The following is a 24,076-nucleotide window of genomic DNA, read 5'->3' as shown; positions in this document are numbered from 1 at the left end:
CTTCCCTTGCAGCAAGACTGAGGGATAAAGATAAAGATTTAAGAATGCATCCAGAGCAGCCGCACCTCAGTTGTACTGATGCCATCCTGGGTGGAGAGGAGCTAGGAGGAGAAGAGAGCATACAAGGCAAGGTGTGTTATCGATGAGCAGCTGGAATCAAAAGAGGTCTTTTTCTTAGCAGTCGCTGATAAGCAGGAACAAAGCCGAGCAGTGCTACTCTGTAAATTGAGCCCATCACTCATCTGTGTCTGCACACACTAAAAGCTTTTAGACCACAGGAGGTGGCCGCAGGAGACGGGCTACGGTCCTTGATACAAGAACAAGGCCAGAGTGTGTGTGTGTGTGTGTGTGTGTGTGTGAGAGAGAGAGAGTGTGGGAGAGATGATGGTTTGGCCTGAAATCATTCCAGGGACGAGTCTATTATGAAGCTTGTGAGAACAATTAACTGCTACAGTTTTGTTTAGAGAGTTGGTTTCCTGTTTATCTGGAAACTGCGACCTCAACAAAATGTTGCTGGCTTGCTTCATTATGAGAGATAATAACATTTATCAGCTCTAACTTTGGTACATGGAGGGGAGTCATTTGGGTTTTTAGCTGCCATTGGCATTCAGATCACTTTAAGGTTGTTTAGATCTCCAATACTTTTCTAAACTGTCCTGCTTAAGCTTATAATCTTTCACAGTTGGATACTACATAGGAATTGTACGGTGATATGTCAGTTAAATCATGTTTACTTCATGACCTGTCCAATAATCAATACAGCATTGCTCAAGAGTGCATTAACCCTGACGTACATTTTTCTCATCTGTGCCCTGCCGTGATTCCCACCACAGCTGCCTCTTCCTGTTGGCTGAGTTATTCCCTCTGTTTCCGCACTCCTCCTCCTCCTCACACATATCGTCGTCCTTGTCGTCCTGAGAAAACACAGATAGACAGTTTGGCGTTTCATGTGTATCTTCCACGCTGATCTCAGGGCTCAGTCCACTATTGTGCAACTGAGATGATACTCTCAAGAGTCATGGTTGTCATCGGCTCTCGTTTAACACTGTTTTGCAGTTGGAGTGCAGAATCTGAGGGGGAGTTGGTAACCTTTAAAAGGAGGAAGTGATGAGTATTATCTTGGCAGGGCCTATGTGTTTCAAATACCAAAACAAAATGAAAAAGAGCACATAATGTAATCCACTCACTGGCCCCGTCAGAGAAATTTTCTCCTTCGGTTTGTAATAAAACGGAAGAATTTGTAAGACTGCGCAGTTTTATATATTTTAGGAGCAGGACACAATAATGCTGTGCTTGATCATGAACAAAATAAAAATGTTCGAGCTACTTAAAAGAGAAGCACTCTTTTTAAGTGTTTGGTTTTCGGCATTGAGCATGAGTTTCTCTTAATAAAATACATTCCCACACTGAAAGTTTATGTGGAAATCGGGGGGTGGACAGTGGTGCCCGGATCCCCACTTCCTGGGACAGAGAGTTTTGTTCCTCAACATTTCTCTATAAACATTTATGAATAATCAGAACTAATAGACTGCCAAAAAACAAACAAAAAAAACTGAATCTAACTAAGAAAATAGGTAAGAGCTTCCCTTTGGAGGAGTGATTAGCATGTTTCAGCCGGTAAGCAGCTACCCAACCGTAACTGATGCAGTGAGAGGCTGATCAATCCTTAAGCAACCGTGTAGGAGGATGCATCCTGTGGTTGTGGAAAAGTTGTCACTATGTTTCTGAAGGTTCAAGCTTTTAGTCTGAATCAAGAGAAACAAAATGAAGGAGATTGCCAAAACTAATAAAACTGGAGTAAGAACTGTCCAACACTACGTTAATGGTGAGTGGTGAAGCATCATCTTTGACAAATAAATGTGGTCTGAAGTAAATCTTTCATGATTGTTATCTGAGATCAATTCAAAATTAGGTGAAATCAAACAGAAGAAAATGGTAGAAGTCATGGAGACTCACACACTCAACATGAAGAGAATTCAAGCTATTGGTACTCAACAGCTAAGGAGCATGAGGATTGGGATTTGGATCAATGGAAAAAGATTGTGTGGTCTGACGAGTGCAGATTTATCCTGTAGTGTGAACTAATGGGCACATCGGAGTAAGAAGAGCGGTGATGAAGTGTTGCAACCATCATGCCTGAGGGGGCAGCGTTATGATCTGAGGTTGGTCCGGTCTGGGTTCAGCAATGTTATTTGTCCGAAAAGAAAAAAAAGAGGCAACCAAAATATTTTTTTCTACCCTTACAATGTCAGGACTTATTGAGCTCAAATTGTAAAAGAGTAGTTATGGGAGCAAGAGACATCATTTTCACAAATGGATGTGGATCACCACAGAGTCCAGAAATGAACCTCATTAAGAATCTTTGGGACTTTTTGGAGAAGACTTTATGTGACGGTGTGATTCCCCCATCATCAATACAAGATCTTAGTGATAAATTAATGCAACAAATGAATGTTGTCACTTTGCATAAGCTTATTGAATCAATACCAGTGCAAATATGTGTTGTTATCAAAGTTAATAGGGTTCCAACACAATATTAAAGTGTGGCATTTTCTCTGACCAGGCAGTGTATAATAGGTATTTTAAGTATCTATGCAGATTAACAGATTACAGATGAAATCTGTATCTCCCCCTCCAATGCATCACCGCAGTTTGGTCCACTGTTTGTGAAGATGTCGTGTTGCATTCACTGTGCCTGGAAAGTGGGAGGTTGGAACTCTTTGTTCTCGATCCCCCCCCAAGACCTTCACATTTGGCTGGTTCATGACAAAGAATTAAAGGTGTTCACCTGGCTTTCCAACTCCCACCTAATACTTACTGAATAAGTAGAAGATGGATAGGAAAATAGTTTGGTACAATTACCAGAAATTTATTGACGATATAGGATTAAAAAGTCAGTCACATTTACTTTTCTTTTTTTCCCCCCTTTGTCCCAGCAATCTCTAACTAAGGTTTCCACCAATGGCAGCTGTAAATACCTGAAGAAGAATTACTGTTTTCATTATTGGTTCTTGGTTTGAGGCTACCTTGTTTATAGCAGTGGTTAGGATGGTAAATTATTGAAAAAATTGCAATTGTACGTTTGTGGATTCAACATAATTGGTTAATAAAACCAACATCACGCATCACGCAACATCAGTTTACAACTGATAAACTGCAAATGAAAATAACTGGGAAATGGTCACAGAGCATCCTCCATGCCTTGTCTTTTTGGCAGAGATGAGGTCCATCATAATCCCGCATCTCAGCCATCGAACAAACCTGTCAGCTGATGATTGAAGTACTAATAACTTTTTATTATTAGCCTTTAATCTAAAGTGTAAGAGTAGGTAAAAACATACACACCCTTCTGTGGAAAGATCAATAATGCATACAGCCCTACAGGTTTGCAGGGAAGTATTGACCCCTCTATAAAAACACTAATCTATAACTCCATTAGAGGACAGAGGAGCTGAGCCTCGAGCTCTGTGGTGAAGGAGGACAGGGGTGGGTTTTCTTGAATGTCGCCATATCGCACGATGTTTCACTCACAGCAGAAAAGCAGTAAAGTTTCTCTCAAGTAAAAGTGAAATCTACAAAGATTAAGTTCCATTAGATCAAATCTGAACGGGTGAATTCACCCAAACAAAAGTTTAATGTCTTTCCTCCAGTAAAATGATGCAGCAGAGCCAAAAGAATTAACTTAAGATGCTTAATTACTCCATACAGCTGAGGAATCAGCAGATGATTCTATGTTATTCCATAAAAACTATTATTCTTATATGCAAGTTATGTGATATGTAGTTAATATAGAAATTTATATTATACATACTGCAAAGAAAACATCAAATACTTTATCACTTGGGTGGACAGACGCTCTAAATTCAAGCTAAATAAGATGATGAGTGACCGTGCAGTTGTGTTCAGTCTGTTGTACAGGACACCTGGAGTTAAGATTTTCCTCATTATCACAGTTCCTTAATATAAAACCAGTTCCACAAAACACCCTTAATGTTTGTGCTTAAGATATTCTTGAAAAGTATTTAAGGTTTTCTCCTTATCTTGACCTTATACTTCAGAAATCCCTTGAAATTAGTAAAAAACCTTAACAACAACTGTATCCTAACTACAGCATGGCAGTGTCTGTGTTCTCTGACAAAGAGAAATTACTGGATACACTGAACAACAAACGATGGATTTTACAATATAGATTAGACTTACACACAATTCACGATTTGTCTGATCGTTTACAGTTGGATCTACTCTCTGTAGCTGTGCTCTTTCAGCCTCTCTTCAGTTAATGATCGCCGTATGGTTTATGCCGGGAGATGTATCCACTCAATTTTTGGTGAGTGATTTCATGTCCGTGTGGCACATTTGCTGAGTGCTGAACAAAGTGGTTAATTTCAGTCTAAACAAGAGGAGGAGACACACTTGCCTTCCGAGAAGTGTGTGTAACAGCACACACATCAGGATTCAGGAGTTCATACATCACGTAGATCAATTTATTAACAGAAAGAAAATTAACTAACAAATTTGGCTGTCCAGTTTCCATCTTCTACTTCTTCCAAACTATTTATGTGCTGCTTATGTGAGATGATAACAGCAATAACAGTTATGCCAAGTGTTGGTGCAGGGAAAAAGGAAAACTGACTAAATCGCATGTTCACAACACGTTTTCTCATTTAAGGACACTTTTTAAGAGATTCTGTGCAAAATCCTGAAGTGAGTGCCTCAGATTAGGAAGGATTAATCTTTAAGTGTCAACATCATAGAGAAAACCTAAGGTGCGTTGTGTTCCTCGTGTAGCAGCTGCTCGCAGATGTAAATCAAATTTGACCTGGACAGTACACACAACCCATCATCTGTGCTGCCACAATTCATCATCCCCTGACAATCCTACAAATTTGAAACAGTTGTGTCTGTTTGTTATGCAACACCCCAACAGAGCTCTGTAACACAGCAACACTGTGCCAAAATGTCTTCTCCTTTCAGGCTTTGTCAAAATCAGATCCACAGTCTCTAAGATGACACATACTGTAAGCTACACATGACAGAGAGAGCCATCCACGATCGATTGTCCTGGAATCTTTCACCAGTACAGTTTCTCTGATCTTGAGGCCAACTGGCTGCCAGTCTAATCCAATCTGAAGCTATTTCAGCTCGCAGTCTAGAATTGACTTAGTACAGAATGTGGATAAGATACATCTCAGATGCCCACTGACTGTTTGCATCCACTTTCAGCTCATCCAATATCCAATACCAGGAGGTAGATGTGAATGAACAGATTTTGGGCAGTTTTTGGGAGAGTAAAATCAGACATAGATGAGTGAATGACATTTTTTTTTTGTAAATTAAAGACAGTTAGAGCATTGAATCAGTCAGTAAAAATCTGAACTGAAGTCCTTGACTTACAACAACAAGAAGTGTTTAAACATCTAATATCTATATATCTAATATAAACATGATAATTGGCATAATGAACTACAAATATCACACTGTTGCACTAAAAAAAGGCGTCATGGAGTCATGTTGTGTGCATGTCTGTTTGTGGTCCTCACCATCAGCTGGTCGATGGGCTCCTGCAGCCAGAGGCGGATGAGCGTAGCCAGGGTGTAATAGAGAATCAGCAGCATGATGGGATTGACAAAGTGGTACCACTTACGCTCCGGGTGCACAATGAGCTTCCATGTGTAGGAGCAGTTGCTCTGAACAACGGGGGAGATACCAAATACACTGTGGAGACAAACAGACAGGTATGTAAGTAAAGGAACAGGAGAAAAGGTTTCAGTAGAGAAAACACATGTATTAAATTTAGCTTTTTCCACTTAAGGAAAATCTAAAAATGAAGAAGACTGACGTGAAAGTCAGTTAATTCAGAATTGTTAAAACTGTTAGAGATTTATAACTGTTCCCTACACCTGACTTAAAAGCTTTCAACAAGTTACACCTCATCTATGAAATGCACTTCCCCCGTTTTCATGCTGCTCCATAAAGCAGCTGAAGACTTTTTATTTCAGTAAGCTTTCAGTTTAAAAGGGATTTTATGTAATTTTATTGTATTTACTGTGATACACTTTGTAATATGAGCAAGGTGCTATATAAAATGGACCTACTTACTTACATGTAATGATAACAAATTAAAAATGTGATTACAATGAGGTTAACATACACTTCTGCTTGAAATATTAGACATTTGATATTTGTCTGAAAACCTGTTTCTCACAATGATTTGGCTTTGGTGTAGAGGACAGCAGGCTTCCCATTAATTGCAAGATCAGTGGTTTAATCCTCAGTTTCCTTCCCCCCTTTCTGTTTGCTACGACCCATGGCCTGTTCTTGTCCCAGTAAAGATTTGACTTTGTAGTTTCCTGACTGAGTATATTCAATTCAATTCAATTAATTTTTATCTATAAAGTGCCAAATCACAGCAAATGTCATCTCAAGGCACTTCAAAGAAGGATGCGGATATGTATTGTACATGTGGACGTGTGTGGACCTCTGTGCTAAGAAAGAGGCCCTGAGCTGCACTCTAGTTCCCAGGGTAGAAAGAGGTATCTAACCTGGCTTGGAAAGATCTCCAATTTCCAAATATTTAATACACATAGAGGCCAAATCATTAAAAACCAACTTCTGAATACTGCATAGGGCTTGTCCCAGCAGATCCACAGATGTCACAGAGCAGATATGGGGACGTCCCTTTCAAGTATCTTTGTAATGTTCTTCAGGTAGACCCTGAGCAGTTTTTGTCAGTTTGGTGGGAAACGCTGCTGCCATATAGGTGTAAGTTTGATTTCCAACAATGTTAAGGTGGACTGTACGTGCCCAAGCAGCATCCACATAAATGCCTGGACCCAAATGTTCCTATTCAAACATCATCTTGTGAACACCACTACTGCTGATGAACATATTGTGAAAAATGGATGAAGGTAAGTAGTTTAGTTGACAGTTTCTCATCTAAGAGAGGTTTTGCGCACTCAGAGTAGTTAAGCTTACTTAGGTGTTCACTTTTAAAACCTCTACATAAAAACTAAATCTTTGATAAAAGATCAATTAATCAAACAGCAAACGAAGACTTCCTCAGCTCAGGAAATTGAAGGCACTCTGGAGGATGTAATTCCTGACGAACATCTTCAGACGTCGGAATTTGAACAATACAGTGAGTCTAAGAGTTTGTTTGTACAAAACAAAAGATGTCATAAGGTTCACTTCTTTTCCGCCTGAGCAGAACAAAGTTCATCTGCGCAGGAAATCTACTGACGTACGTGTTACAATTACTCAAGTTTAGAAGCCCCCTGGGTCTTTTCTTTTAAGCCATGTGGAGAAGTGACCACCCTCCTGATCCCAGCAAACTTCCTGTTTCTTCTTACAGCTGGGGAAGGCCTGATGGTCACATGACTGGGGACTTCCATTGTAAGTGGGGGAGGCAGGAAGTGCCATGGAAGCCAGGAATCTCAACGGTCTCACTCAGCACCAGACCCACAGCAAGGCCGAGTCACTGTCAACAAGGACAATTAGGCCAGGCAGTGGCATATTGTCCAATGGGGGATGCACATATTTAAGGCCTGAGAGCTTGGCTCTAACTCCCTGAAGGTGTGCACGGAGGAAACGGGGCAGAGTACAGAAGAATGTGTTACTTTAAACATCACACCGTGCCTCAGTTTTTATACAGAGTTAGACAAAAATACCTCAGAGCAGTGGAAAGTCAACATGAACGTGTGAGAAGGGAGATGATGAAATAGTATAGAGAGCGACCACACAAAAATCAGAGCCATGGCAAACTTTCCAAATTAAGGCCTCTAAACACACAAATGAAGCGCTTCTTTCAAAAATGAGGAGTCTGCTGTTTTCCACCTACACTCCAAGCAAAGCAAAGTTGACAAGCTGACTATTCCTCTATGATCTGACTTTTTTTGGTAATACTTAAACTTGTTTGATGAACGTCCATGTAAACAAATTATCTTTAATATCAGTGCATTCCGTTCCCCACCTTTAAAACTCAGTAGTACATTTGAGGTCCAAATATGTGAAAAGATTGGCTGAATGAAAGTAAGTTTTAGGACACCAGATGAGGAAAAAAGTAGCAAGTATGACACAGAATTTTATTTTTACGTAGTTAATCACCTAATTTTTCTTGAGGCTCACTACATTTACATGTGCAGGTGAGCTGAGCGACAGTTAAAGCTCAGTCGGGCCATTTAATTGAACTTTTTTATCACAGCATACAAGAAAAGGAGGAAAACCGACTTATTGATTAAAGTGTGTCAGACTCCATCAGGTGGCAATAAGCCCACTTTCAGCTTGTTAGTATTGGGTGTTTTCTGGCTGGCAGCAAATTGGTACCTTGTGAAGGAGTTAATTGGATAACTTTACAGTGCAGTAAATTTCTTATTTGCTATAGGTTTTATTGTTTTTACTTACAAATCACATGCACACTATCTCTTGTGGTTATTCTGTTGTTACCTACCTGTCCTATTGAAAGTGTGATCACTGTTCAGTATGCCAGGCTGACTTTGACAACTTTGACTGAGTACAGAGTGCGTAGTGCATTTATGTATGTTTTAACACAGATTCTTGGTCCATTCTGACTAACAAAGAAGCGGTTTGGTTCTTGTTGGCACATGAGTTCTTTTCGGGGACCAAAAGTCCAGCAGCAAATCGTCTCAGCACCAGTTTCATGCTTCATTAAAGAAATTGTTTGTTTTCAGAGCTCAAGCACATGCCAACTCCTGTCAGTGACATCACAATGCTTGCTCCAATCAGGTCGACATCTGCTCTCATTTGCAACCGTTCCAAATAAATCTATTTTTTATCAATTTAACCGTCAATTTAGAAACTGTCAAAAACGTTGGTTTCTGTTGGTCAAATAAACCTTTTTGGGAAACTCCTACTTATATCTTACACCTTCTGTTCACAGTCAGCACAGCTGCACAGTTTGAACAACAGAGGTTCATATGAGACTGTTGTTTAATGAAAAAAACTTCCAAAGCAACTCTGTATTAACCACCTTATCTGCCATCGGAGGCAGGAGAGGGATGCGGAAGGCACGAGGTTTGTTCAAGGCAGCTTCACTTATACACAGCTGTAAATAGCCTCGATCCTGACACACAGCAGCAAAGCTTTTAAATGAGAACGAGGGAGATCGATAAAACCCTGCAACACCAAGGGCACCGAGACACCGGCTACACTGACACAGCTACCGTGCAGCTGGTGAGGCCTGAAAGACACATCGTCATACAAGTTAATAGAACAGCAACACAGTGTTCAGTGTTTTTCACTGTGTGTGCTTCTATTCCATATTCAACCATTTGCATTTTTACCCAATGTTTGAATTTTCAGTTGAGTAAACTTGTCATTTTTACTTCTAATGCAGACATCACGGAAAATGTTTTGGGACTTTTAAACAGTTTTCTGTTTTGATTTTGATGGTTTACTGTGGATAAATCGACTTTAATGTTACAGCAGTCAGATTTGGCTCTTTTTAATATGTTTGTTTTTTAAGACTAGAAGACACGACTGAAACAAGCAGTGAACACCATGAAGGAGCACCTCCACCTTGGAACTGCTGCGGCTTGAATGAGTTATTCAGTTGTTGTTGCGTACACCTACACCTTACTGTTTCACAATGTTATTTATATATATATATATAAATTAAATACAAATACATATTTTCTTTTATTAAAGCTGGAACAGAATTCTAAGTTGTCAGTCAAACAAGATGAACTTTGTCTGATTGTTACCTTTAATTAAAAAAACGCTTTAACAGAAGAATTTAATTAACTTTTTATCAAATCAAAAACACTTAGGTTTAAGGATTTAAATTATATGCAGAGCAAGAAACCAATCATTGCTCCACAATATTCAGAATTTTTTCCAAAAAAAAACACCCAAATGTGATGAATTGAGAGGAAGTTACATGTTCATTAAAGCAGCTGTAAGAACTAATGCTAAACAGCACAACATTACAGTAAAGTGTGTGGAACAAGAGGAAATAAAACAATGTTTATCACTTCATAAGAACTGTTTAAAACCAATATGATAAGAAAAAATCAGAAAGAAGTGGCCAAGTAAGAAAACTGTGGTTATTTGTCTCATCCTGATCATATTTATATTATTATTGTTACTATTATTATATTAGTTATAGCAGATCTGCCTGTTTAAGCATGTATGAAGGTTTTTCTTGTCTCTTTTTTGATAAAAGAGTCTCAATAAGTGGAAACTTCAACTGAAAACATCACCAGACTACTGATATTAAACTATCTGAATTTGTTTTGTATTTCATTTTATTTGAGATTATTTGTTTGAAATAAACAAACTAAGATTCACCTGTATTATAATTTCAAGTTCGCTGGATGAAAGAGATAAAATCAAAAATCAAAAAGTTTCTGGATGAAGTTTAGCCGTTCAGCATGCATTAGTTTCATTCAAATGATGATGATGAATGAGGCCAATCCAAAGTGGAAACAATAACCCGACATATCAAGAAGAATCACACTGCCAGCAGGTGGAAAATGAGAGCAAAACTGAATTATTACCAGTCTAAATGCAAACAAAAAATCTGATATTAGCTAATCCTTTTCGATGGAATTTGGCCTTTTTGATGATATTTGACATATTGTTGTGTTATCATTAGGTAAAAACAAAGTCACATAAAACCAAAAAAAGTTTGAGAACTAATTCTTTTACACATTTTACTTCACATGTAAAATGTCTTTGACCAACCCAATTAAATCTAATGAGATCAAACCCTTGTATATACAGTATCCATTAAGTTGGAACAGCAGATTTGCTGAATGCTAAAAGAGTTTTTAGCTGTTTTTAGTGTACAGAGTCAGCTCTCACTTTAACTGTGACTAACATATGTTGGCAAGATGGTACAACAATGTGGCTTTAATCCAACCACAGCGTTTCACCGCTGCAACCGCAGACCGCTGATTGCCTTCTTCCTCATGCATAATAAAAGACATTGGTTGCACTGAGGAGCATTAAAGCTCTGCTTCTCATGCTGATGTGCTGTGAGTGAGTAGGAAACGTCTACCCTCCAGCTAGGGTTGACGATTCCTTTGCCTTCTTGTTTGTAACAATAGTAAATATTTACTAACATCTAAACAAATTTGCCTCGATGCAACGCAATAAATATATTTGAGTCAGAGCAGATCTGGCTGCTGACCTCGCTCATCACAGCATGTGTTTTCACTTTATCAAGAAGGCAGACAGCATTAGTATGAGATTATGCTGTTTAATTAAACACATTCAGCGGTATATCAAAGTGGAAAGTGGGACGGGAGACACTGAACGTTTACTTTTGTCACTGCTGTGGAGGCAACAGCTTATAGCTTCTTTAAGGTTTGATTAATCTCAGTCTGTCCCAGTAAAGTGCATCAACAAAGTCCAAAGTGTAGAAAATAATCTTGGTACTCTACATCTGCTCTAAAGAAGTGGTGGCCCAAAATGATGACTTCGTAGGAAGCTATGTTGCACGATACAGATAAGGTCTTTGATCTACAAGGGTTAGATAGCTCAATGTTTGGTGCAGTGTGCGGTTCTGGAGACAGAGTCCACGCGTCTGACCTGACGAAGTCGTCACGTGGTGAGATCGCCTCCTGAAAGAACTGGAACTGGTATAGGTAGAGCACGATGAGGTGTCCGGCGCTGAAAATGGCCATGAGAACGCACATGCAGCTAAAGATGAGCGTGTTGACGGTCCGGCAGAAGGACCACCAGGTGCACAGGAATAGGAAGATGGAGAAGTAAACGAAAGAGGTCAACGACGGGAGCATGATCCCTGCAAACACAAAAACAAAGGTCAATTTGAACAGCCAAGACTCTAGATATATATACATCTTTGTTTTAGACCACAGAGCTCCAGATTGGCAGGAACCATGAGCAGAGGATGTTAGGAAAGTTGGAAATCTGAGAAAAAGGATTTTGTAGCCATTGTGGGATTGTGGAAGTGGTTTGTACATAAATCGGAGTAGTGACAGGACGCTTAAAATCAGAGAACAGATCTACTTAGTGAAGCCACAACCGAGTCAAATCAGAAGGTAAAATGCAACTCAAACACAGTTGAGAGAAGAAAGAACACAGACTTTAAAGAAAAGAAAAGCCTCTCTTTACATTCTTTGCTCTTCTTTGAAAGAAAACAACTCCCCAGTTAACTCTGAGTTATAAAACTTTTTTGAGAGCCTAAAATCACACCTGCAGTAAGAGCTAACATAGCAAAGAGCCTGCCAAGATAGATTCTCTCACAATCATGACTGTGCTAATCTCACAGAAACCAGCCACTTCACAGCACTTTCACAGCACTGCAGAGCAGGTCTATCTATAACTGTACAAAACTATAGAAAAGAAAACGCTGCCCATTCCAGCAGAAACCTATAATTAAATTAACAGCCACATTAAATCAGTTATTCTCAGCCTGGGGGTTCAAACAGTTCAAACCAGATTCTTTTGGAGGAGAAATAAATGCACATATCAAACATAAAGTGACACATTTTTGACAGGAAAAATGGCTTATATAATAAAAACCACCTTTTTTCTCATGAATAAATCCCCGTTCCCATGATGAGAGTATCTTTCCAATAGAGTTTATGGGTGACTCTGTGAGAACTGTAAGCAACAACAACAAAAGTGGCTACGTTTACATGTGCAGCCACATATTAACCTGATAATAATCTTAATAAACAGCTTAATCCAATCACCTTAATCCAAAGAAGATCAAAATAAGGAAAAATCTAATTGTATACACCTGAATCGCAATATGAGTCTTATGGTATCTGTCAACACACACCGATGCTTCACAGTGAATGCCTTCATTAATTATAGGACTCGTTTTCATTGATCGGGTTACTTATTTCTGTCACAAGATCTGGCAACACCAACTCCAGCAGCAGCGTCGGTGCAGAATCGGATGGCTGTGTGTAAAAAGAAGACACAATCTTAGGGATAGAGAGAAATCTGAGTCTTACTTAGTCTGACTGAGGCTCTGCTGTCTTATTTAGAATAAAATGAATTGCCATTTAAAATATAGACTTAAACTAATAATCAGAGATGGTGAGATGAGATGAGATAAGGAGATCAAATCACTGTCCATCTCATCCTGCCAGCCTGTTCTGGAGCTCTCACTGTTGGCTGGGGGCTGCTCAGGATAACAAAAGGCTGTATTAACATCATTTATGCCATGGATGATGTTGAGGTGTTGGTGGTGGGGGGAAAAGAAATGGCAATATCATCTTTCATTTGGCCACTGGTCATTTTATCAGCACCCTTTTCTTCTCCACTTTCTTTATCTCAATAAAGACAGAGGCGGGCACTTCCAAGCACATCCTCAAGCACGATACACATGCTCACCTCATTATTATAACATGTCACCTTTACAGCCTGACCCAACTTTTGTTACAACTAATTAGGTTCATTCACTACACGTCAGTGACATGATTGGGTATAAAAGGAGCACCTTAGAGAGGCCGAGTTTCTCAGACGTAAAGATAAGCAGAGGTTTAGCAATCTGAAAAAAAAAACTGCATCTTTCCTTTTATGTTCCTCAACATAAAAGTAAAGACTGAATTTTTCATCATTTACAGATCACAGTATCAAAAGATTTTGAGACTCTGGAGACCTCTTTCCATGCAAGGGATACAGCTAAAAATCAATATTAGATATCTGTGCTCTTCAGGGCCTCAGGCAGCACTGTATTAAAAACAGACATGATGCTGTCATGGAAATCGCTGCATGGCCTCAGGAACACTTCCCGAAATCATTGCCTGTGAACACAGTTCACCGTGTAATGCACAAATAAAGCTTAAAGCTCTATCATGCAAAGAAGAAGACACATGTGACCATGATCCAGAAACACAGCTGTCTTCTCTGGACCAAAGCTCATTTAAAAATCAACTGAGGCAAAGTGCAAAACTGTTCTGTGGTCAGAGGAATCAACATTAGATTTTTTTGAGGGGAAATCATGGATGCCACATCCTCTGTACTAACGAGGAGAGAAACCATCGAGTGCATGGCTCAAAAGCATGCATCTTTGATGGTATGGAGGCACATCAGTGCCTATTAAACTGGAAACTTGCACATCTGGAAAGGCAAAATCAATGTTATATATATATATATATATATATATATATATATAAAATATAGAAGTGTAAATCTATAGAAGTATAGAAAAGATGGAAACTGATAAAACATCTGCTGCTGTCAGCTACAGAGGAGGTGGAGACACAGGCCCAGGGCAGTAAAGTGCTGAGCAAAGCTGCCTGAGCAGTTAAACGGACTATATACTTTATAATTATAATTATATTGTGCAGCATTCTGTTTATACAAGTCATAGATTTTGGTTGATGAAATTCATTGCCCGTTTTGTTACACAAGTAATATTTTCAATTTTGATCCACCGTTAACTGGAATGTATCACTGCCTCGTTGTTAAAAAAAAACATTCAATAAAATGTTGAGATATGCTCTAAACTTTTTCACTTTACTTAAAAAAAACAGAAACAGAAAAAACTCACCTGTCATGCCCAACAAGATGGTGACCACAACCTTCCCCGCAGTGGTAATCAAATTCCCGATGATCTCCTTCACTTTAGATGCTACTTCGGCCACCAGCCGCAGAATCTTCATCTTTGTGCTCTCTTTCTCTTCCTCCTCCTCCTCGTCCTCATCCTCCTCTTCCTCATACAGCTCCTCGTTGTCCTCATCCTCCTCAGCCTCATACCCCGCTTCAAGGTCCTCTTCCAGTAAGATGTTGTCATCCAGGCTCAGCTTCTCCTCTTCTTCCTTAAAGGTGCATCACAATAAAACCACAATAGTTTAGTATTCAAAGACAATTGGGGCCGTTTGAAGGTCAGAGCTCTCCATGGTGCTGAAGACTGTTTCCTACAGGTAGCGTTAGCATAACAATCCACCTGCATCCTCCACTATTTTACAAAGGTCTTTCCTGTGAGCGTATTCCAGCATGTAACAGAACATATCTGATTATATTTGTGGTCTGCATGAATGCTTGAGACATAACCAGCAGTCCTTTGCAAATGTTTTCCTCTGGAACCACATGTTGGCTCGAGTTTGATTCCAGTCAGTTCTTCCTTGGCTGCTATATCAAACCAACTGTCTCCCTCTTCTCCTTTAGCCTCAGTAAATGGGAAACATAAGAACAAGTAAGCCATTCAATTCAGCATGTACGGCACTAGACAACCTGAGGAGCAGGTGGTATAAATCGTGCTTTGACCAAAATAATCATTTCAGCTCCGATGGCTCACAAACAAAAGCACAAACCCCAATTTCTGGTCTTTCTCAGTGGTGGGAAGTTGTGCCATCTGTGCCAGCATGAGCAATCGAACCGAAAGTGAATGTGGATTTAATTAAGACTGAGTCATAAAATGAAGGACTTGCCAGGGAAGGGGGGCTGTTTTCCAAGTCATCAACTCTCACACAGAAGTCTATATTCCAACTCCTGCTCTCTGTAGCAGAGACCACTCTAAAAAAAGCCTCAAAATGAAAATAAACATAATCAGTCAGGTTGATCGCTGAACTTTGTGTTTGCATACATGAAATGTCAACGAGTGTAAGGGTGTAAGGAACAGCTGACAAACTCAGAGTCTGGAAAACAACGTGTTCTTTCTGAGGGTGACAATTTACCTTGAACTGTGGAAGGTTCATAAGGGTTTAGATATTTTCTAAGATGTTTCAATAATTACTGAGTGTAGATTCTTAGTCACCCTGGTCACAGAAGCCTTTAAGATGAGAGGTGAAAAGCCCTCATGAAACCAAGGAAAAAAGTTGAGTTCTATTCAAGCACTTAGGGTCAACAAAAGGGTGCAACTAATACTTACTCTTTTGCATCACATCCACAGTTGCAAATAAAATTACATATATCATAAAAGCACTTATTACCACTTCAGTTACACTGCACTACAGATTTAAAGTGACATTGCCTTATTGTTTCGACTGCATACTGCATAAAATGTACATTTGTCTCCTCAACGTCACTGATTTATTGTGCAAAAGAACCTTTCTATAAACATTTTAATTTGTTAGTTTGCATTTTAGGTGCAAGGTATTTTCTGAACATTTTAAGCAAATTGCACTTGGGGACAAAATTAACCATTTAAAAAAAACTGTTCGGACCGTGTAAATGAACCTAAGATCTTTCAGTTGGTGACAAGATGTTTACTCTAGGATGTGGCCTACAGAGGTTTTGGAGAGACATACTTCAAATAGCCTGAGACATTTCCTATTTATGTTTATAAAAAAACGATTGTCGTAGTTTTTTGGGGTAGTTTTTTGGTCTACAGGTCAGTTTTATCTATCATAACACACATCCGTCAGGATGTGTCACAAATTCAAGTTCTCTGATTGTCTACGTTAAACATTGCAGAAACCATAATTCCAGCTGTCATGTCAATTTCTTTCAAGGTATCCCATCTTTTGGCTTATCACTTTCCCACACATGGCATTCTTAAACAAAAGGAGTGTGGTTAAACAGGTATAGTTTCTTATATATGGGTTGATATCAGCCTATAGATAAGAAACTAATAGAAAAACAGCCCAGAAACTACCACTACCTCTCTGTGGACAAGCCATGACTGGTTAGTATCCACCTACATGCTACACAGTTTCATGATAGCCAAAATTATTAGACTAGTTAATTGTTTTTGACAGGACAGTGGGCCTGAGTGTGAGCTGCTAGCTGTTGTGCAGTCATGTAAAATCAATCAATTTAATTTATTTTCGTCAAAAAGCTGCTGCTGAGAGTTTTGGAGCCTCCATGTGTGATGTTGCAATCAGTAAATGTGTGTTTCTCTGAAGAAAAAGCAAGCCGTGTCCAGCCTTGCAGCCCTGAGTGCAAGTGTACACCCAGTTGTTATGCCAGTGCCAATTGGAGTCAATAAATACCCACTACTGCTCCAGAATGATTTGAAACAAAACTCGATGCCCATTAAACACTTACTTATCGCAAAAAACAGATCTTAGCAGGTGGCTGTGGGCTTTTTGAGCAGTTTAAAAAAAGGGCCACTGTTGATGTTTGCAAAAACTAAACTGGAAAACCTCTTTCTGCTGTGAAGCATGCTGTGGTTAATAATCATCATCAACAGGAAGTAATTAAAATGTACAACAACCAAGAAGAAAAAATGCGATACTGTGACAGTTTTAGCCTCTCTTTAAGGTACAGAGTCAAGAAATATGACGCTATCCATGCAATTTAGCAAGGAAACTTGCAGTGTTGTTCACTGCTTTTCTCAGTTTTGTTTCATGTTATATAAATTATGGGGTTTATTTAAAACACAGCTACTTCTACTATATCAATAACCAAAAGGTATATTCCTAAATGTAATCACTGGGACAGACAGGCACTGCTCGCCAGCACAAATTAAACTCACTTGCTCCTCTGCCTCGAAGTCTTCGTTGTACTGGGCCATGTCCTCAGGCGGCCTCTTCTGGACCAGACTGCGACACAGGAGCCAGATGGCCAAGCCGACCACGAACATGCCAATGTCAGGGATGAACACTCGGATGCCATTCCCTGCATCTGCACCAATCACGCTGTGGACACACGAAAAACAGAGGAAAACTAATATCAGAAAGCAGATGCTTGTTTCCTGAAAACTCAATTAATCCAAATATCTCTACAAAATTTGGATTTGGAGCAATTCTTGCAGACTAGGATCCCAAAAAATTATGGAAATTGGCCATGGTACAACCCACTAAACTATTCACGGACAGTCACTTTTGATATAAAGAAGGTTTTCTTAGAAACCAGGCTAGTGTAGTGGTATGATTGCTACTTTTCATGTGGGAGACCTGGATTCAAATCCCCTGCATGAAAGGTCCTACCTCCAGTAGGGGTCCTTAGGCAAGACCCCCTTACTCTATCTGTAAGTTGCTTTGGATAAAAGTGTCTGCTAAATGTATAAACATCATCATCATTTTGTTAATTTGGCCCAGGAATAAATGGGATATCTGTGACACAGCACGCTGTTGGTCTTAAAATGCAACATCATTTGAAAATGTATGGACTGACCTGTAAGTTGTTATTTCATATAATTTCTCTTCGATGTATTGAAGTGCCGTCTAATTCATGGGAACAAATATTATTGCAGCAATTATATATTTCAGAAAACACCAACCCCTCACATGAATTCATGGGAATCTGGAGTTTTCCGTTACTTAATTGTTCTTTTAATATGTGTTGTGTTGAATGCTTCAGCTTTTATATGGAGCACCACCCTCTCTAATGAAATCAGGCAGGCGGGTTTTTAAGTGTATTGCCATTAACAAGTGAGTGAAATTCCATTCAAACAAAAAGACCCTGAGAAAGTGTGTTGTTTACTTTTTTTTAAAACTCAGCAGTGAAAAACATGTTTACTCCCTTGAAGACAGCTTCATTTGTTTATAATAAGGGAGCTGGCACAATTTTGGCTTTTTCTATCTAAATCAACTGAAACAAACTAAAATAAGATTTTTAAAAAAGGTACTAGTGACGTGACCTGAAGTCTCTGAGCAGCACTTCAAATCACATTCACCTGAGTTCTGGTTTACTCAACCTGTGCTTTTCATTAATCAAGAAAAATAAAACACTGTTTGAGCAGATGGACCTTTTGTGGCATTTGTTACTTGTCAGCTCACCTGTAAATAGCTAAATGTTTGCTCAGACAGGAAGTTAAACAGTTAAGGCAGCTTGTTGTCATTAGAGACACAGTAACATTAATCCAGTGTGATGCTTTTATGCTGCCTGGGGATAGGTTTTATGAGGTGTCATGATTGCATGTTTAATTAAACCAATAAAAAAATGTCTTTGAAATGGCTAACAGGTTTCAAAACCTTTAAAACTCTTTTACATCGAAACTAATTTCTATTCCTGTTTTACAACAATCATACTGCATCCTGTGTTTGGCCACCTACTGTAAGTGTTTTCTTGACATTTCAAACCAAGCTCCAAGTGTAATTAAGCAGCTCACAATAAACAAAACAGGCAGCAGAGAAAAAGCCAAATGTTTGGCCCTGGCTGTAAAGCAACTGGTCATTTCAAGTAGAACCGATCTGACTCTGGCCTTGAGTGGATGTTAAGCTTGTAAAAGTAACAAGTTGAAAACAGAGTGCTAATCATCGTTATGGAAAACGCACACTCTGAGAAACGGTTGGGCTCTGGCTGCTGTTGGAGAGTTTAATTTAATCAAGGACGTCTGTTTCCATCTGCTTTATTGTTGAGAAGCTTCATGCATCCTCACGTGGATGAAAGAGATGGAAACCATCAGAGCCAAAAACAGAAAGGTTGAGCCAGCAACTTTAATGACTCCCACTTTCCTTTACTTATCATGTGAGGGAATTACAGTTACATTAGTATGCTAAAACCTGTCTTCATTGCCTCACGCTGCATGAATAATAAGCTATCGCTTCAGTGAAAACTACCTATACAAAGTCTGCAAAATATGTTGGACACCACGTAAATATTTGGTGTTTCTAAAGGATTTAGGTCAGTCAACACAGGTAGAAAAAACACACAGACAGCTGTGAACCCTCTGTGGACTCCCATATATGAGACTTGATCTACATTTTTCTCCACACAGGCAGTGAGACGCAGCAAATGCAGCAGTAAATTTTGTAGATGCACTGTATATGATCCTCAACACAAACGGGTAAATGCAGGTGAGATAAAAATGTTTATGACCCTACTTCCGCCACTTACTCTTTAGTATACTATCCACTGAGGGCTGTTGAGTACTGGAAAAAGGACGTGGCTGAGTTTAGACATTCCCGTACTCAGGAAACCACGTCTAATATGATCACAGGCATGTGTGGAGACAGACACAAACACAAGAGCTTTGAAAAATAGCCCTGTCGGCTCTTTGGGTTTAGCTGTCATCAAATATCCACACAGGGACCGGTTAGGAGCATTTAAAAAGCTTGTCAGATGACGAGCCGGTGCACGTAAAAGCAAAAAGTGGTTGCAATATTTATGATGCTTTACACAGTCAGTGGAGAATTAGAGCTGCATGAGCGATGTTGTATAAGTGATGTAAAAATGTCCACTTTTGAAGGTTCTCTGCTGTTGATCGTGAATAAAGAAGTCTGATTTTGCAGCTCAGATTGCTGCTGCTCCCTTTCACCAGTTGACAGTCAACGAGTCAAACTGCTTAAGAGATTTATGATGCAGTCACAGCTTTTCAGCAGAGGAATGAAGGAGATTTCTCTGAGGCTGCCAAGTATCAAGCTTATTGTCAAAATAGAGAATTTGTTCGTCTGACTAAGTATTCTCTCACCTCTCAAAGCCAATTTGTCGTATGGACGTCTCCCACGCCGAACCTGGACAGAAACATAAAAGGTGTATTTAATGAATGCAGTTATTGTCTGTTTGGCAAAGACTCGCACCTTAATGCGACAGCATTAAACAACATTATTATCATTGTCAGTAAAACATGCACAGCAGTGTTACAGGTGGTCCAGCAACACAAAACTTTAAAAAGAAATAAAAGAGTAAGAACAAAAGAGATTTTCTCTTGTATGACTCATTAGTTACAGGTGACTGCTCCTTATGAGTCAAAATGACTAAAAGAGAAACATCCAGAAGGTAAATGTTTGGTCTGTGGGTTCTGAGGTTTGTTTCTTTAAATCTCCTGGTTTAGTTTCGTTATTCTTGGTTTTATTATGTTCATTGCTTTTGTTTTAAGCCTGTTCTACGTCTTGCTAGTATTTGCCTTACATAAGGGTATCCTGGTTAACTTCATCATCTGGTTTATTTTCTAGAGTCTGTTTCTTTGTTGTTTTTTGTCAGTTAGTTGTGTTTCCTCCAGGTGTTACCCCCTTTGTCCCATTTCCTAATTTGCACACACTCGATTCCTGTCCTTGACTGCTCCCCCTGCATCTCAGTCCCTCCCACCAGAAAAGTCGGCAAACGACACGAGGAGAAGCTGAAGTTATGGGCATTTAAGAGAATGACATTTCTTTCCTTCAGATTGTCACTTGTAAACTCTGTTTCGATGCAGCCTGCTCCTATTCAATCATTCCTGTCAGATGAGCATAAAATCTGTCTGTGACAGTTTATATATTTACTATTAAGATCATTTACAATGTGGAATGAATATGCCACGCCCCCTTCAGGTGTTGAAAAGGATACACCTGTTCATTCAAGCCTCTTTTCTCCTTCAAAATATGTGGCTGTGGATTACTTTCAGGTCAGAGATCTTCTCATAAACAAATCCGATGAGCCACAGTTTTACTACGATTACCACACATTTCTGCATACTTCCCTCTGAAAGCGTTCTCCTCGATTAATTTTTGCTTAGCGTCAGATCGTCTTCCCTCCTGTTTCTTTTTTCTCCCCCACTTGATTAGGATTTCCGTTTTTCTGCTCCTGCAGCACCATCGGTTCATTAAGTCATTGAAATACATTTTTGGCTTTCACCTTTTGCCTTATATATGCCCGTATATATATACCTGCTGGCTGTTAGTCCTGCATCCTTCAACCACACAGTATGACAGTATGACCAGAGGGGCCATCTTTTCTGGATGAAACAAGAATATTGTACATTTTTATGATGAAGTAATCTTTTAAATAAATGTATATCATATTTAGGTGAAAAAAATGTATATTTTATTCTGAGTTCTGCAATCTAAATAAAAAAAAACAAGAAATAAACATTAGATAAGGATTGTGTTTCCACAGCTTGGACTGCATTGATTCGTTCAGTTCTTCAGAGACTTCCAGATAGTTCCAGATTGTTTGATTAATTATTCTACAGCCAGAGAAAACGTAACATCAGTTCATCAGCCGTTTTGTATGAGGTGCTGAACTGTTCAGGGGTGAGTTATCTGTCTTACAAAGTGCAGTGAGGAGAGTTAAACACTGATAAAAGATAAATAGTCTCACTAATCTATCTGCTGTGTCACCAGCATGCATGTCACAGCCTTTTTCAGATCTTAAATTCAAGAGTGGATAAAGAATAGTTCATTTGGACGATGGTTCGGTGTCTACAGAGGATTGACAAAACAAGGAACAAAAGCTTAGTGCAAAAATTACACTGAAACCCAGAAAAAATAACAAAATACCATTTTAATAATCTCATAATTAAGACCAAAAAAAACACATTTTCAGTCAAAATGAAAATGTAAAAAGTCATCTAAATTAGGAACGTATTAGGAAATACAAGGAAACAAACAGGATTCAGCTCCAGCTGCAAAAAAAAATACTGAAAATGTTGATACTGAAGTTTATTATTGTCAGAGTCGATGGTGCAGGAAGGGAGGAACCAGATGCAGACTTCAATAAATCAAAAAGGTTTATTCCATAAACAAAGGTAAGGCAAGAACAGAAGGTGCGGCTGAGCCGGTTATCAAAAATACTAGACTGTGAATAAATACCAGACTATGAAAAACAATGGCTGTGAAAACTATGGCTATGAATTAACAAGACTATGCCACTGTGACTATGAGGCAAACGCAGACGTAGCAGTCGTGGCGTGAGTGTGGAAGGTGAAGTGAGGATTTTGCAATGGGTGAGAGGAACCAGGAAAATATATACTGTGGGGAGGTGATTGGTGATGATGTGCAGCTGTGAAACAGAAAACAGGTGACTTGAGTGAACTAAGTGACGGGGGAAAAAAACATGACAAGAAATTAACATGGAAACATGAGGAACCTGAAAACATAACAAATAGCCTGAAAACAAGAATGTCAAAACATAAACCGTGACAATTATATCCCTGTGACAAACAACCCTGAGAAAAGTTTCACCGCTGCAGATGTTCTCTGTCCAAATTCCTTATTTTTCTATCTGAAATCAAAAGACTATCTCAAATTTAAAAACCTCAGTCTCAGGTGGCTGAAAAAGAGGGAACAAGTCAGTGGGTGGGCGAAATTTAAAAGGACAAAAACATCTGTGAAGGGAGGAGGCCACATGACTCAGGCCTGACATAAAACACTTGACCCACTGTCTGAGTGAACTGTTAAGACTTATCTGGCCGCCTCCACACAGCCACTCCCACCTTTAAGAGCTCAGTGAAAGAGGACAAACAGACAGAGTCCTCGGTGGTGAAAATGAACCTATCTGGAATGGCTAAAAAGCCAAAACAAATGTCACTACTTACCACGTTGTGATGCATTATAATATAGCTACGGGACATCAACTATAGATTCACCTCCATCATTAATTAATGGACAGTTTAACCGCAGTGGCAAGAGATGAAAATGTATTAAGGGTTGAACATACAAAACTACTAAATCAGGGGCCAAAACAATTAAGAAAGCACAACATTTAACTGGCGCAAACAAAGAATGATGCTGTCTGTTGTGGATCCATTCATTACATTTATTTTGCAGACCCTTGTGTAAAGAGCAATTTGAGGTCTACACTCTTTCACATGTGGATTAAAGAAGCAAAGGAGTCATACAACAAATAAAATGTCAAACAAATAAATTGTCAATCTGTTTTACTACCTCTGGGGGGGGGGGTTAAAAAGAACTTTACTGCTTGTTAAACATTTATTCAGATTTTAATATATTTCAAACAGGTTGTTGCTGCTAAAATTATGCTGTACCGATTCCAAATCTGCCGGTCCATTGCGTTTGTCAACTTTCAACCGCCCAACTGTGGCTGATTCACTCTATTTCCCACCCAATATAAAAACATAACTGAGAGCACAAAAGCTCGGCTCCACAAGTATAAAACAGCAAAGAGCAGAGAGCAAAACATCCACAAACCAGAAATCTAAAGATACACATTACTCTCTTTGGTGTAGGCAGACCAAACCTGAGCTGAAAATCAGCTAAATCAATAAATGATCAAACGAAAACAAATGAAATTAAATAAGAAATGAATTGTTTAACCAGAGAACAGGAGTAATATTAAGAAAAAAATGCAAACATCTAAGATTACAGTCTGAAATGCTCTCTAATCTTTTGAGAATTGAATCAAAGATTAATATTCTTCAGGATTAAAGGTCTAAATTTTCTAAACAACTTAAAGTTGGATCAATCTCATCACAAAACCGAAGCCACCACCAGGATACAGAGAATGACACATAAATGTAAATGTTGCACCAGTGCCATCTGTCACATGACCTGCTGTACCATAAATCCCCGGTGACCTTCGTCAGCACGTT

General features: G+C 39.1%; 1 protein-coding gene across 1 annotated transcript in view; it reads right to left on the bottom strand.

The window, feature by feature from the left end:
• The window catches only part of LOC140268915 (piezo-type mechanosensitive ion channel component 2), an 87,932-nt gene that overhangs the window by 48,139 nt on the left and 15,717 nt on the right, over positions 1-24,076 (bottom strand). Inside the window, exons 4-10 of the mRNA XM_072363907.1 lie at positions 20,240-20,282; positions 17,360-17,522; positions 14,492-14,759; positions 11,551-11,764; positions 5,541-5,715; positions 795-914; positions 66-101 (exon numbers count right to left, since the gene is read on the bottom strand). Of these exons, the coding sequence (XP_072220008.1) occupies positions 66-101; positions 795-914; positions 5,541-5,715; positions 11,551-11,764; positions 14,492-14,759; positions 17,360-17,522; positions 20,240-20,282 (1,019 nt within the window). The remainder of the gene's footprint in view (positions 1-65; positions 102-794; positions 915-5,540; positions 5,716-11,550; positions 11,765-14,491; positions 14,760-17,359; positions 17,523-20,239; positions 20,283-24,076) is intronic.

This window comes from Leuresthes tenuis, unplaced genomic scaffold, assembly GCF_036924035.1.
Source record: "Leuresthes tenuis unplaced genomic scaffold, fLeuTen1.0.hap1 SCAF_14, whole genome shotgun sequence".
NCBI classification, from domain to species: domain Eukaryota; kingdom Metazoa; phylum Chordata; class Actinopteri; order Atheriniformes; family Atherinopsidae; genus Leuresthes; species Leuresthes tenuis.
Note: the sequence above shows the minus strand (reverse complement) of the source record. Positions and strands in the feature narration are given on the sequence as shown.